The sequence below is a fragment of the Olea europaea genome, unplaced genomic scaffold, assembly GCF_002742605.1.
Source record: "Olea europaea var. sylvestris unplaced genomic scaffold, O_europaea_v1 scaffold939, whole genome shotgun sequence".
NCBI lineage: Eukaryota > Viridiplantae > Streptophyta > Magnoliopsida > Lamiales > Oleaceae > Olea > Olea europaea.
The window spans coordinates 248,028-263,142 of record NW_019267882.1 but is presented as its reverse complement, the minus strand read 5'-3'; the positions used below and the strand labels follow the sequence as shown (position 1 = coordinate 263,142).

General features: G+C 35.6%; 1 protein-coding gene across 2 annotated transcripts; it reads right to left on the bottom strand.

Annotated features, from left to right (window-relative positions):
* Window positions 1–175: 175 nt before the first annotated feature.
* LOC111392536 (importin-11-like) lies at window positions 176–14,862 on the bottom strand. Of its 2 annotated transcripts, XM_023017899.1 has the most exons (24): window positions 14,443–14,861; window positions 14,195–14,304; window positions 13,575–13,647; window positions 13,176–13,237; window positions 11,677–11,818; window positions 10,750–10,956; window positions 10,537–10,603; window positions 9,752–10,151; window positions 8,312–8,459; window positions 8,045–8,205; window positions 7,398–7,497; window positions 6,328–6,402; window positions 6,085–6,219; window positions 4,908–4,997; window positions 4,138–4,314; window positions 3,922–4,026; window positions 3,691–3,849; window positions 3,102–3,146; window positions 2,758–2,979; window positions 2,025–2,131; window positions 1,873–1,929; window positions 1,715–1,775; window positions 1,403–1,635; window positions 176–495 (listed from the first exon to the last, which is right to left on the bottom strand). In XM_023017899.1, exons 1-23 carry the CDS (start codon window positions 14,581–14,583, stop codon window positions 1,474–1,476), a joined length of 3,006 nt encoding a protein of 1,001 aa, XP_022873667.1. In that variant the 5' UTR covers window positions 14,584–14,861; the 3' UTR covers window positions 176–495; window positions 1,403–1,473. The 2 variants fall into 2 exon arrangements, with proteins under 2 accessions (XP_022873667.1, XP_022873668.1); XM_023017900.1 differs by lacking the exons at window positions 176–495; window positions 1,403–1,635; window positions 1,715–1,775; window positions 1,873–1,929; window positions 2,025–2,131 and having other exon boundaries at window positions 2,764–2,924; window positions 14,443–14,862.
* Between the last annotated feature and the right edge of the window lie 253 nt (window positions 14,863–15,115).

The window sequence follows — 15,115 nt, the reverse complement described above, 5'->3', positions numbered from 1 at the left end:
TCAATATTTTTATTGTAAACAAGATCTTGTCATGAGCGATCTAGCTGGAGTAGCCTTTCTTAGAAGCCGTAACTCGTTTTTCACTTTGTACTGTTACAGAACCATCTGTGTTCATTTGCAGTCTGCGTCACAAACGTTTAACATAGTGCATAAAAATCACTTTGGCAGAGAGGGATTCTCAATCTCAAATCAGTGCTAAAGCCCAGTATCTATTTTAATGTTTAAACAGAAAGCGAACATTGTACAAAACTCTTATCATCAAAAACATCAAACAATGCATGAAATGCACAAAACTATCACCCTTCTGCCTATAAAAACTATGCCATGAAGGGGCTGCACTATTTACAGTGTTGGTTGTGCTGTAAAATAAGAGAGAAAAAATGAAAGTATGTTACCAAATAAATGAAAACAAGACCGGCCAAAACAATGGAGTTCCAAGAAAATCAAAGAGTGTGTGAAGCACTAGCCCGCAAGTCAAAGAAGCTTCGGTAAAACCTACAAAAAGAAAGGAAATTCGACAGTTAACACAGTTCATGCACAGGCAATAATTTTAGCAAGCAGTTCAGGAACTGACCAACTATAGTTCCTGAGTAGAATTATGTATCTAAAGGCTGACTCAAATGCTAACTCACCAAATCAAAGCCCAAAACTAGCACGTTGAACTCTAATGACTAGTCGAGGCACGTGATTACTTCTGTATAGAGGTATTCCCCTGTTGATTTGTTCTTTAACAGCCCTCAAGTCCAATTAATTGTGCAATCAATGTCCTTTAGTTCAATTCAAGCCCTTCAATTTCTAACGTGGAATTAGTCCCCAAACTTCCATTCAACGACCAATTTATGAAGACCAATATTCCAACAGGGGACTAATTACACTGGACTTTCCTTCCTCAGTTGCTTTTATAATTCATTTAGTACTCAGATGATGCTGGTCTAATGAATAGCTTTTTAAGTTCTTTACATGTATTACTGCATTTCTGTTCTTCTAAAATCTACTCTTGTTATGATAGTTAAAAACAAGAGTTAAGGACTTCTATGTGACTGTGACCCCTATACCTAAGGTTTCACCCTTCGACATAATAGGTCACTTGCTATTGCACCCACACCTGAATGCTTAAAGTGAACTTGTGACTGTTGTGGAGCCTTCTTTTAAAATTTTACAAATAATCACACATAACCTGATTTTACTGTTGAAAGATTTTTTAATGCTTTAGAGTTGGCTGGGCTTCGAAGTAAGTCAAATTTACGTCTAAGTTACATATTTTGCCAAACCTGATTTACAAAATTGCTTATATTTCTGTTAAACTTAATTTTTCGAGATGATAAAAATAAGCACCCCCACCCACCTGGATTCATTCCTTCCAATGGAATGCAGTAGTTATTTCTAGGATTAAGCAACTTACCCTTTCCACTGGCTCACGCGCAAATACATAAAACTGCTCTCTCCATTGTATGCATGAAAGTCACCTCTAGCCTATGGCATTTTTAGTGCCTGTTTTAATTGCCCAAATGCTGCAGGGTGCATTCTGGAAATGGCAGCATTAAATGATTCCCCATGAAGAGTTGCACAAGTTTGGAGATTTTCCCTCACTGAGTTCTCCAAGGAAACCTGGTTTATTGGGTCAGAGAATTTGATCTGCAAATGAGACACCTAAATAAGTAAAAGATTATCAGACCAAATATACGTGATTCCATGATATACAAAAGCAGTATACCTGTCTCCTCCTCAACTCTTTGCTAGGAACTCGTGGGCTGCTGGAGTAAGTGTTATCACTACTGTAGTTCAAGTAAATTCGAGTTTCAATCAGAAAAGAATATTAGAGGATTTGTCAACCTGATTATACTAAGACAAGGACAATGACATATATCAAACCTTGATTCCTCTTCATTCAAGTCCTCACTTCCACCCAATATCACACTGGTGCATACGCTACAGAGAATGAATCGCATCAACATTGCATTAAGGAATAAATCACTGCCGCTAGAATAGCACAAGATATTATCACAATGAATTTGAAGGAGTACCTTAGGATCTGATCAAGTTTATCAAGTACTTGCGGCAATCTCAAAGTTAAAATTATTGAAAGAGCTAAACCAAATGTCTTCCTCTGAGTGGAAATTACATTGTCAACCTGCAGATGTTTCAAAGGGGGAAATGTAAGAAGAAAGCTCCAATTAGAAATTTATATTAGAGAGGAAAAAAAGGTAGCGAATTGAAACTAAATTCTAATTAATTGTCAAATGAGCAATGCAAAATCACGGTGCTGCATAATGCATATTCAGAATATGTAGGTGTCGATGATACAGTCTTGAGGCCATCGGAGAGATAGCACCTCGAAGGAGCTGTAGGAACAAAAATGCACAATATTCCACAAATCAATTCCAGACATCATGACAGCTTCAGTGTTACCAAAAAAAGTCATATAACAAGGCCAAGGGAACTTCCCTTTGCACCTCTTCTTAAGTGCTTCGCCAAGAGTATATAAAAAAGACAAACTCAAATGTGCAAGAACTTTCGTGTACATCTAATAACATGGCATCAAGCAAGGATTACACAAATCCTAACAAAAGCATAAGCTGTGGCATCTGCAAGTGGGCTTTGCTAATGTAGCACAAATGACAAAAGACAACACCAAGATGCCCAGAAAATCTGAAGTGGTGAACCATGCAGGTATCATTACACACTCATATTTTTCCAGGATGAAACAAACAGCTTTATGGTAATTACATCACAACTAATACACAGACAAATTCTAACCTTGTCAAGCCATACATCTACCAGGCAAAGAAGTACGCTTTCTTCACTTGGGAATCCAGCTTTCTGTAAGAGTGCTAAAAGTGATGGTTCCGATGTCAGTTGCGCAAGATAGTTAGTGTTCATGACTAAAACCCTTGCTAGTATGGCAGCTGAGGATGCTTTAACAGCTGTTTTAGAAGGATCAATATCATCTCCTCCAGTCAAGCATATGACGATTAATTTCTAGCAAGATATTGCAAAATTTGAACTTAATAAAACTGTCTACAGTGGGTAATATAGAAAATGGAGAAACCTAAGGATGCTACTAGAAAATCGATCAGAGGCAAAGCAAAGAACCCAATTACCTGAATAGTTGTGCTAATTAACTGGGGTACTTCGGTCGGGAAACACTGCCAGATTGGAAAAGCAGATGAATATTATTTAGTCAAAGTTCATTTAATGTCCAAAGCAATTGCAACTTTTTCAAAGTCAAATCTCAAACAAGATGGCATTCAGTTGCAACAGCTTATTTACAGTCACAGACTAGAGTACCAAAGCCGCCGTTCAAAAGGCCAAACCACTGCTAAAATCAGACTGAGACAAGCTTTATTCCCTCAATTTTAAAATGCAACCCCACAAATTCACATGCTATTTGAACTTGTAAAAACTGGTTTTGCTTCCTTCAATATATGTATTATCCATCAATAAAACTTCAATTAGTCAGATCAATTCAGTTGCAATGTCAATTATAATAACCAATTAAATACCAAAGCTATTTGATAAAAGCCAAAACATTATGAAAATCAGAAGCTTGACCCCCTTCTACTTTAAGAAGCAATATGCAAATAAAGAACTTCCTTGAACATGTAAAAAATGATTTGCATCCTTTAAGATCTTAGTGCTCTATCAATAGAACTTCAATATATGCAGCATTGAGTCAGACTAATCAACTACCTGAACTAAAGTGTCCACAAGAGGAAGCATTGAAAGCAACCCCCTATCATTGACATTACCAACAACCAAATCTAGAAGTTTTGCAAGAGTAGATGCGTGCAAATTGAGAAATTCAATTCCACCCAAAACTATGTAGCTTTCAATGATGCTGGCAGCCATCTGCATGTCACATTAGATGTCACGAGAATGCAAACTTCCAGAAAATGCAACTGCTGAAGAGTAACTCCAAACCTTTAAGTGATCAAAGCTTCTTTCCAAGATTTCCACTAGACATGGGAAATGGCCTAATAGCTGAGGAACTACTGTGGGGGCATGAGAAAGAGTGGCTTCCCATAGCTGCATGCCCGGTGAGATAGAAGGGGACAAAAAGAGAAAAAGGTAAGCACTACGACTAATAGGACCACTCTTCAAAATTTGATCTGAAAAGAAGTACGCATAACGACATACCTGCATGGTATCTTCCAGAAGTTCATCAGGACTATCTACACTGATCCCACTCTGTAACATGGGGACTACGATGTTGTAACAGATGGGTGATTGATAACCAAGGGCAACTACAAAGTTCCTGACTGCTGCCAGAAGCTGAATCTGCAGAAGCCTTTCACCAGAGGATTCTCCCCAGGCCTATGAAACTATATTAAATCAGCAAAGCAATCTAATATGCTGGTAGCTACGCCTTCCAATCTAATACGTCTACTGAGTAAGAGTTCTTTTTTGCCTTTTGAATGCATAACAGGACGGAAAACGGCCAGTCAATGTTATTAAATCTCAGTGTGCACCAGAACAAGAATTAGTCTTTATATTTTTCTTTTGATCCCAATTACTGTAGCATACAAACAACATGCAACTGTTACCAGCATGGGCAAAAAAAATGAAAACTCAAACGAACCATCCTATTTACATAGGGCAGATGCATGAATTCTACTCAACCTTGACTGAGATGGGTAAGAAAATACAGTGGGCAACAAGGCAATCTTATGCCCTAATAGATTTCAGAAAAGATAGCCTATGGAAATTAGTAGTAGAAATGGGAGTCAAGCCTCATTTCCACAATGAACTTATGGATTCAGTTCCAGAACTATTAATACCTAAAATCCATAGGGGCAAAGAGATCTTGTTTTCCCCCTCTTCTGTTTGTGTTTTAAAGGAAGTGGGATGGTCGAATACCTTGTACAAATCATATAACAAAACAACATATATAAGCTCAGAATCAATACCTTCTGGAAAAATTGCATCAACTTGTTTGCATAGGGATTAACTTCAGTGACCCGTGTGATGAGACCAGTGATCGTATTCAATACTTGAACCTGAACATTAAGTTTATCGAAAAGAAATGTTAAATAGATAACATGGCCTATAATTATCAAGGAACTTATGAGCTGCATAAAAGAAAAAGTACGTTGAGATTTGGGATCTGATTAGAGAAGAAAGCAAAAGTTGCTACAAAATTATGATGCATTTCAATTGCAAATAGATCGATTAATTAATAATTGCTGACAGAAAGACCACATAAGAAAATAAGATGTGATCCAGTGACTTCATAACTCAAGAAATTGAATCAGATTCATTCACTAAAATTTTTGTTGATATATTTTGGCCAGATAGTAATAGACTTGCATGCAGAAACATATACAGGCCAAGACAACATAAAACAAGGGCAGGAAGTTTCATAACTAGGCTTTTCAAAGTACGTCAGAATCTAGATCCACTAGTTAAGAATACAGCTAGATATTTACTGATCTTTGATTGTGCAAGAGAATCTCCAATAGGCTCTCCTTTTGACCCAACCCTCTTTATTCTGTAGAGTCAATCCTCATTTTAAGGACTCCAACAAAGTTTTTATGTTTTAACATTAAAATAAAACATGAATTAGACTCTCCAGTGTAGAGAATGAAACTCGCTCTCTATATAAACTTCTAACGATTTCTTTCATTATCTCACAATTTTCTAAGCATTTTTGGGAGGGAAACATGTAAATGAAAGAAAGGAGGACAACGGATGAGCCACAATTGCTTATATGAAACCATGAAGAAATGTAGAGTGTTGTTTGACTTGCATAAAAATTCACAATCTTTATTTCTGAAAATTCTTAAAGATACTCTTTATGTTAGAAAACATATTTTTCAAAATAAAGAGAATTACTCAAGAAGCTTTAATAATCTTAGTAATTAAAAACTGAGCGCGCCATAACACACGATCCATTAAACTAGGATATAACTAATACCCAATCAAACAAGTGCCAATAGAACTACGCGGCACCCAGCACATTATTGCGCAAATTAGACAAAAATTTCAAATCCTGTAAATGGAGGCATACTGCAAATGAGAGAGAACAAGAGGGCATTAATATGGATTGCTTGATCCACATAAGCTGGAACAGCGACGAACATTTACCTTAGAGTCGAACTCTTGGACTTCCTCTACCAGTTTGAAACATGAATCCCAACATATTGGAAGAAGATCCAAAAAATCTTGCTCCGAGAAGTTTGCATCTTCTATATGGAAATACAAGGACCGTGATGCTGCCAACTAAAAATGAAAAAAAAGAACTTCAACAATTCTGCATACCAAATCAAAGCAATTTCAGGAAATGTAAAATGACTGAAAAGACTACAGTTTGAACAGAGTGTAATGTACCCTGACGCACAAGTCTGTGTCCTGAAGCAATTTGATTAAAGCACAGTACACTGGTCTTCTGGTGTCATCTTTAATCTGCAGAGAAAGCAAAGAAGACAAACAAAATTTTCAGAAAGCTAGTTACAGAGTGAGCGATGCATAAAACAAAGTTAAAAAAAAAAAAAAAAAAAAAGGAAAGTGAAAAAACCTAGGATTTAATCCAGCCAAGGATAACAAACAACAATGCTGTTTTATTGTTGATAGATATGCAGTATCATTAACAGTATTATAATAGTACTAACACAGTTATAAAATAGATGGGGTTCAATTATGTCTTGCATATGGAAAGAATAAGTTTGAAATAAATTTAACATGCTCTCACACTCTTCTATTGAGTGATGAAATATGTATTTAACTTGCCTTAAGATCGCCAAGATGAGCTTAAAGTAATTTTCTTGCTGAAGCAGAATGCAAATGAAGATTATGGGCCTAGGCAAACTCAGGTAGTAGTCTATTGATGCCTAGCTATTCAACCTAGAATTTGGTTTATATCATGAACTGTGATGGATATTGAAGTTAGACTTTTCATAAAACCTGAAATTGAGTGGAAGTCCAACTGCAACTTAACCCTTGGGGGCACTACTCATAGAATATATATTGACATTGCTATGTAAGAACTGATTGCACATTCTTGGGTGTGGTGTCGATGGAAATGCAAGTAAATACAAATCCTTAAGTTCCATCAAAATACTTCTACCTATTCAATTCTCCTAAGTTAATTGAGCAAGGTTCGTAATTGACTTATTTGGGTAATTGAATTTCGTTTCCTCTCGTTCTTTTGCTACATCAGTCTAATTGATTAATTCAAAAGGCTAAAAAGTTCACTGATGACATATTGAGTTTAAATGTGCACTAACTTCAGCTGCCTCCTCTATTTAAAAATCCACAAGTATTAAGATCAAGCAAAGGCACGTCCCACATTCAGGCACATTACAACGAGCCCCATTAAAATCCATCCTCAAGCTCTCCGATAGAGGTAAAAAAAAATAATTGATAAAGCGCAGGAAATCAAATGATATCGAGTACATTACCTCCGAAACCCATTGCCCCAGAATCAATGCAACTTTCCTGTGAATGATTCGCATGTTTGGATGGTCGTTTGTAAGTTCAAGAGATAATGCACCATTGAACCTAGATAACAGTTCCCGGGGAATGGTCAGTCATGAAATTGTGCAGCAAAAACTTGATAACAAGTTGGAAAGGAAGTAGAAGGATCTCCTCTGGAATTAGCATGTAAAGCATGGGTAGAGAATATTAATATCTGAATCATAAGGAAATCAATTAGAAGAGTAAAAATATTAACACAACAATGTAAGAACTCAAAGGTTTTGAGTACACATAATATAACAGAAACTGTCTAGCATCAACCTGTCTCCATTTCCACAAACGTAGAATAGTCATCAAAATCAATTTAGAATCATTAGGACGGGTAACAACTCAATTAGTTTAATAAAGTTGGCATCAATGCTCATATATCAATAAAAAGGTGCTTTCAAATGGAGTTTTGTGACAGTAGAGCTGTACCAAGACCTTTCATAGAAAACTATTCCCACAGCCACCATAGGTTATTGCAAGACATTGGCATTTCACCTAACAGCATGGTCAACCAATCACGAAGTTGGCTGATTTATGCAAGTCAAATATGATAACATCAAGTGGGATAAAGGAAAATACGCACCAGTCTTTGAAGCTCAGATAATTTGAGAGCTCATAGTAAACATATGCAGCAGCACCATAAGCAGCATCCTTGAGAAGCAGTGCTGGAGTCAATTCATTAACAGAAGAAGGGCAACCATTCATAGCCTCTTGAAGAATAGAAACCACAATGGGGCCTAGCAGCTGCAAATGTGGATGATAGTAATCAGCAAACGGTGCCTTCGCAACACATACGAAAATGTATATAGAAAACTCTTAAAGAGTAATACATAGAGTTGAAGTAACCTACTTGGCTGTGATTCTCAAACAAAACAATGTATAAGGCTTCAGCACATGGCCTTAATCTCTCTGACCACAAAACTGAATCCTGTTCGTGATGGAAAGACTCAGGGTTATGGTACCACTCTTCCAAATCACTTCTTGTTAAGACAAAATACCTGTTCCAGAAGCAATGGCAGCACTGAGAAGAAATACAACAAAACACGAGAAAAGAGAAATGATATGACAAGAACAATATTTCATCCTAATTTTATCCAAAAGCGACAGCACCCTATACAAACAGCAAGATTATTCTCCTGTGAAAGACAAATTAAATGTGAAACTCAAACGAACAAGGATCAGACCACAATTTCGGTCATAAATGCAGAGGTCAAAATATATAGAAATTCATTAATTCTAGAGTTATTTCATGCAAGAGCAATATTCATCTAATAGCCCTTAACCGTAGGAACTAGGTATTTTTTGACCAAAATATTACAAGAAATTCAAGGTAATATGACAGAAACATTACAGAAATTCGAGGCATTCTACGGAATGATCAGAAAGATAACGGGGACATGAATTATTTAGATTTGGCCAAGAATACAACAGAAAGTTTACATGCAAATCAGAGGACACCCAATTGGAGATAGGGTCCCATTTTTCATCTTAGGAGGAACGAGGATCAAAGGTCTCCAGAGAAAAGAAATAATATTTAATTAAAAAAAAAAAAAAAAAAAAAAAAAAAAGAGAGAGTAAAAGAGCCATTTACCTCATCTCTATGAGCATCTGATGCACTAATGGATCCAAATGACAAGTTATCAAATATCCAAATCACATGATAGTGAAAGAATGTCATAAATCTGAAATTCTTCAATTTCATGACACAATGCATAGTATTGGAAATCACATTGGAATCAGTAGTTATGTATTTGACTATGCTTGCAAGTACCACCTATATTTTTATGAGATTCAAAACAAACATATAAAACCTATGATACACCAACGCGGACACGTAAACAAGTCGACAAATGATTTTTAAAAAAAATTACTAACACGACATGTTGATTAAATTCTTCATTTATATACTATGAATTTAATTTTTTACTCGTTATTAATTTTTCTTGTCGAAGTCTTTTAAATATGAATACCTATTTATTATTTAATAATAGTTTGAGTTAAAAATATATAATATTCTTAATAAAGAAAGAAAAATGACTATGGTAGAGTGTTCATGGAGTGTCGGTATCCGATGCGTGTCGGACCCGAACACGCTATCCTAATTGAAGTATCCGTGCAACAGAGTATAAAACTATCGAGGTCTTAAGAGCCAATTATGGCACTTGACAAGTTGAAAAATAATCCAGACATCATTCTAATTAATATACATTACCAGAATCTATATCGATGAGTAAAACTAAAATGAAAATTAATAAGAGGGAACAATCATGTCTGGATGACTTATTCTTACCTCCTTATTAGCACATTACACAGAAACACCACTCGTTCACTAGGCAAAAGGGACGCAAGGACACCAGAAACTGCAGTAGATATGTTTTTCTTCATCTGATCAAGGGTGGGTCCATTGTCATCCATAACACGACCAGTCGAGCATAGCTTGTATTCTTTACATTCCAAAACAGACTTTACCATTATCATGCACTGAATCTGAAATTCTTCAAACAACGAAATATCTGATTCAGGATTTGTGATCTTATTTAAGCAAAAGTCAATTACAGGGCCACAGACATTTCTGTCTCCAAATGAATAAGGGTGTCTGCACTGAACTGCAATTAGAATCTTCATTAATTTAGTGCAAGCCTTCTTCAAGAACTCCAAGAATTTGGGATGTTTCTCTCGAAAAGATGAGTCTGCAATTAAACTGTAAATCAACACACTTCCAACTTTCCACGAGAATGGAAGTCTCAAAAATATAAATATAAACTAATACGTGACAATTAAAACACTTAATGCATATGACGCGTTACTAATCCACATCCTTCAAAAAGATCCAGGAAGGAGGGCACAAAATTGAAATGCAACAAAATATGTAGCTAATACCTCCGTCACATTCTTTTGTACATCCATTGGATAAGAATAAAAATATCAAGCTATAACAGGACTCAAAAAACCAGATGGTGTTTATTGAATGCAATGAAAAGTAGCTAAGTATACTGGGGTTTCGGATGTGTATCGAGCAATGTAGAATTACCTAAAACTAAAGAAAATTTAACGAAATAAGTGGAGGAATCTCACAGTATGGGATAAACGATTGGATGGCATCCAAGAGGACCGGGGATATCTCCTTGACTGGCCGTACCTCCTAAAAATCAATTAAGTTCTATTAATGCAAGAAACATTAACAATAATCCTTAAAAAAGATAAAAATAAGAGAATGAGAGAGAGAGAGAGAGAGAGAGAGAGAGAGAGGTGCAAAATGAAAGACCCAGTGGAAGAACAATCACGCACTTGTATAGACATTGCATCGCTTGGAAAACCAGAAACCGTCAACTGACGTATAATTTTTGAACACAGAAACCATCTTTCACATGTTAGGTAAAGGTCATCAGGATGCAGCTCAGAAACATTTTGAACAAGCACAGAAAAACCATGCAATATTGTCTGTGCATCACTCTGCCAAAGGTGCCAGCTGTAATCAAAGAATTGGGATGCAATCTGGCAAATGAACAATCATCAAACTATCAAGTAAATATGAGTACAATCCCTTATAATTGGTATCAGTCGGCAGCAGGATTAATAGAATAAATTTACTGGAAATCTGAGAAACGTAAAAAGGTATATATCAATCTTGATGAGAATTTGAACTGCATGACCATAAGAGCCTTTTTCTATATGGGATAAAGCAGCTAGCCTCAATCTCCAAGAAAGAGAAACCTCAATTCTACAAATTTAAGTTACACACAGTGATTACAGTTCAATTCATCTTATTTAAGTCCAAGCAGACCAGAACTATTGGTGCTGTATATCTCAAGTTGCTGGATTGACTTTCTCACTCTCTATAGCAGGCTGCACAATCTGCCTGCATACTATTCACTGGAATTACCTTTGACAAATTGAGGGGTTCAATTTACAGGTCAGTGGGAGAACATGTCACCCTCCACAGAAAAATGTAACTGGCTAGCTACACGATCATCTTTGGATAAGTTCTATTATCTACTTGAACTGTTACTATAAACATTTACCACCCTCTCACAAAGGTCAAATTTTCAAATCCACTTAAAAAGGTGACTGTAAATTTGTACAAAACAAAAAGCTTTGACCTCTAACTTAAATAGCAGGTGACAATTACATTGTGTTTGACAACATAATAGAATTTACAATTTTATCCACTTTCAATTACTAAAAGAAATAAGAAAATGGTATACTATCCCGCACCTCAGCAAAGGTCCTCTGATCTGAAGTAAGGCGTTTAGTTGACAGCTCTTTCAATATTCGGAAAAGGATCATGAATATTCTGTGAGTAGATAGAATATCAGCCGATTGAAGCTGTTGTGCTAAGACAGAGAAGAGGTCTGGCCTGCATGCGTAATAATTCATCAGTTTTAGTACAAATGGTAACAAATAAAGTATAATTAGAATATAAAAAATTTCATCTTCACAACGGTCGCCTTTGTAATTGTGGAGAAATTTTACGTCTTGAGATGAATATGCCTTTACCAATTATCAAATTGTTGAAGTATTAAGCAGGTCAAATCATGAAATTATAAGGCCATGTTTGACCCACGTTCTTCCAAAAAATGCATTCTTGAACAATGATTTGACATCATTTCAACTACACATTCTTCAATAAAATAATATTACACACAAATCTAAAATCATTCCTTATTTTTTAGCCACACATTTATCAATATACCATTCAAAAATGCATTATTATGAAAATAATGTGGCTCAAACAAGGGCTAAATTTTGTGATTAGTGTTCTTCATTTGGATGGGCATCTTCAATTTTTTTAAATTTTCTTTATTTTCTTTATTTTTCACTATTGCTATAAATATGAAGGAATCATTCCAGTATTCTTTACTACTCGAACTAGGACTTGACAAAACTCTAGAATCGAATCAGACTCGAACCGAGCGGTTGTTCTTAAGTTAAATACTCAAATGGGTATTTGAATTTAGAATCAATGGGTTCGGTTCGATTCTCGATCCTAGACCAAAAATCCAAGAATCGAATCTCCCCATTTTTTTTTAATTTTTTATATTAAATAAGTCAAATTAATTTATTTTTTCTAAACAAATCTAATAACTAATTTTAATTTATTTTTCTAACTAATTTTGATGACTAATTAACTTAGCCCAAACCCAAAATATGATTTTCCTATTTCTAATTTTTAGCCCAAATCCAATTTAATCAAATTGATATAAGTTTTAACAAAATTTCTCATTCTACCGTAGTGTTGTTTATGTCATTTTGAAGAAATTGAATTGAAAACTCGACTGCACCTTTCTTCATTATTGTGAGCTAGCTATTGGAAGAGGATTTAAAAGTCAAATCTATAAAGAACTCAACAAAGAAAGGAAGATATCACTAGATTGGACTATGTTACTTTGTAAGAGTTAAGATTGAACGTTTCGTTAATTGAATTAATGTAGCGTTGTTGCAAATATTAAAAAAATTAATTATTGTACGGACCCGGAAAACGAACCGAACCGAAACAAACTTTTGTTCCATAATTAAATTTGGACCGAAACTTATTAAATACTCGAAAATTCGAGTTCGGTTCCGTTCTCTTGAACGAGCTAAATCAAGTCTTCCCTATGGAATTCTTGCAATTGCTTTGCACAGAATGTTGAGAAGTAAATACCTAGAATGACAACACAAGCAATATTGCATCAATTATATTTCATCAAGGAAAACTGGAGTAGAAGTCATACCATTCCTTTGGATAGTCAATACGAGCGATCTTTGAGATGATAACAGCCAATGTAAGAGCAATCTGCAATGTTCAAATTCATAAACAGCTTGAATTACAAAACCTAAGAGTCTCACACTTAGAAGAGAAGAGAGCGTCATTGTCCAAATTCATGAAGAGATTGAAATTACAAAGCATAAGTGTCGTGCTTAGAATAGGAGAGCTGCATTATTTTAAATATAATAAATTCTTTGCAGAAGGCATCAATCTCAAACCAACCACGATAAAAGAGTTGCATTTGACAGCAGTAAGCAAAGAATTTCACTATATTAAAGGTAAGAACCTACGGCAATTATTTCCAGTCAACCGTAAGTAACTGTGTGAACCTTGAAATAATTAACAAGAAATTAACAAACTTTACCTGATAATTTTCTTCTCTCAAATGTGACAACAATTTTTTCTTCAAATGCAGTTTCTCTTCATTGCTTATACCCCTGCAAAGACACTTTTACAGTTGGATCTAGCACCTTAAGTGAAAAATTCTGTTTATGCCAATAATAACGACAAGAACATGTAGAAATGCAGTCAGACCCGCTGACCAAAAAGATCACGTGGCATCATGACACTAAGACTGGATAGCACTAAAAGTCTTCCAATTGGAGCTTGAAAAGTGAAGAATTATACTATACCTTGCAAGTGTGTCAATGTAAAAACACATGATTCCCTAATAAATAGAACATTTGAAACTAAAGCATTGTTTTTAAGCATTTCCATGAGTGATATAAAAATGAACGGTAACTTCCTCGAAGTCATCAATCTGGGGGCATATTTCTCACCAAGATAATATTCCATGAAAATTGCATTTTATTTCTAAATAGGTATCATTGCTAAATAGTCAGCATAGCTAGGTATTCTAATTTGGAGTCTATTCCAAAACTTATAGATTTTACAGAGTATATAACCAGATGTCCAGATGCAATTCTTTGTACATGAGCAGCAGAAGCAACGGAAATGTATGAAACAAATAAATAAATTACACACATGGAGTCGCGCCTGTTCCTCCAATAGCGGTTTATACTGTTCTTAAAATACACTGATGCCATTAATCGTACATTTGTTTGAGATGTTAAATCCTTCGCCGTTATTACTTCCTGCACCACATCAATATCCATGACTCAAACCTCCAAGTTTCAAATAGTAGTGATAAATACACGCTGATTATACATAAAACATTCTGTACTAAACCAAAACCCTGGGAAGAACAAGGGAAGCGAGAGTAAAAATAATACCATGAGGCAAGAGCAGAAACCCGGACGGCTTTCGAACTGCGCAAGGGAATCTTCAGCCGGTTTACGCACGGTTTGGTCACCGCTCAATGAATTGGCGAGCAATGTGTACATCGCAGGCAAGTCCGACGATGACAGCGCCATAGCTTTTCTAATAAGACGAATTTGAATCCAACACAATGTGTGCGCGTGAGCGAGAGGAGGACCAGTGCTGGTGGCGATTTTGGTTCGATATGACGAGCAGAAAGGGTATACTAAAGACGCGTTTTTCACTTCCGGCCAATGCTTCTGGAGATGAAAAAGAAGACCGGAGTGATAGGTTGATTCCGGCGAAGGGCGGAGAAAGAGTAAAGCCTCCCGCTGGCGAGACTCTGAGCTGGAAATGGTCTGAGTAGGATGTTGCAGCTTTGGCTTACCTCATTTTTTTTCTTTTGGTATTTATAGCAGCTCCATTTTCACTAATCTCGCCATTTTAGCTTTATTTTATTTGGATTAGGGAAAACAAATTTGCCAATTAATTTATAAATGGTTTATAATTCGAAGTTTAAGTATTAATTTAAACTGATAATTATTATTTATTTATTATTCACATATTTCTAAGACTTACTACTATTCTTCTATATAATCGATTTATAATTTTTTCAAATGAAGGCTTAAGGAGCGTTTACTTTGATAT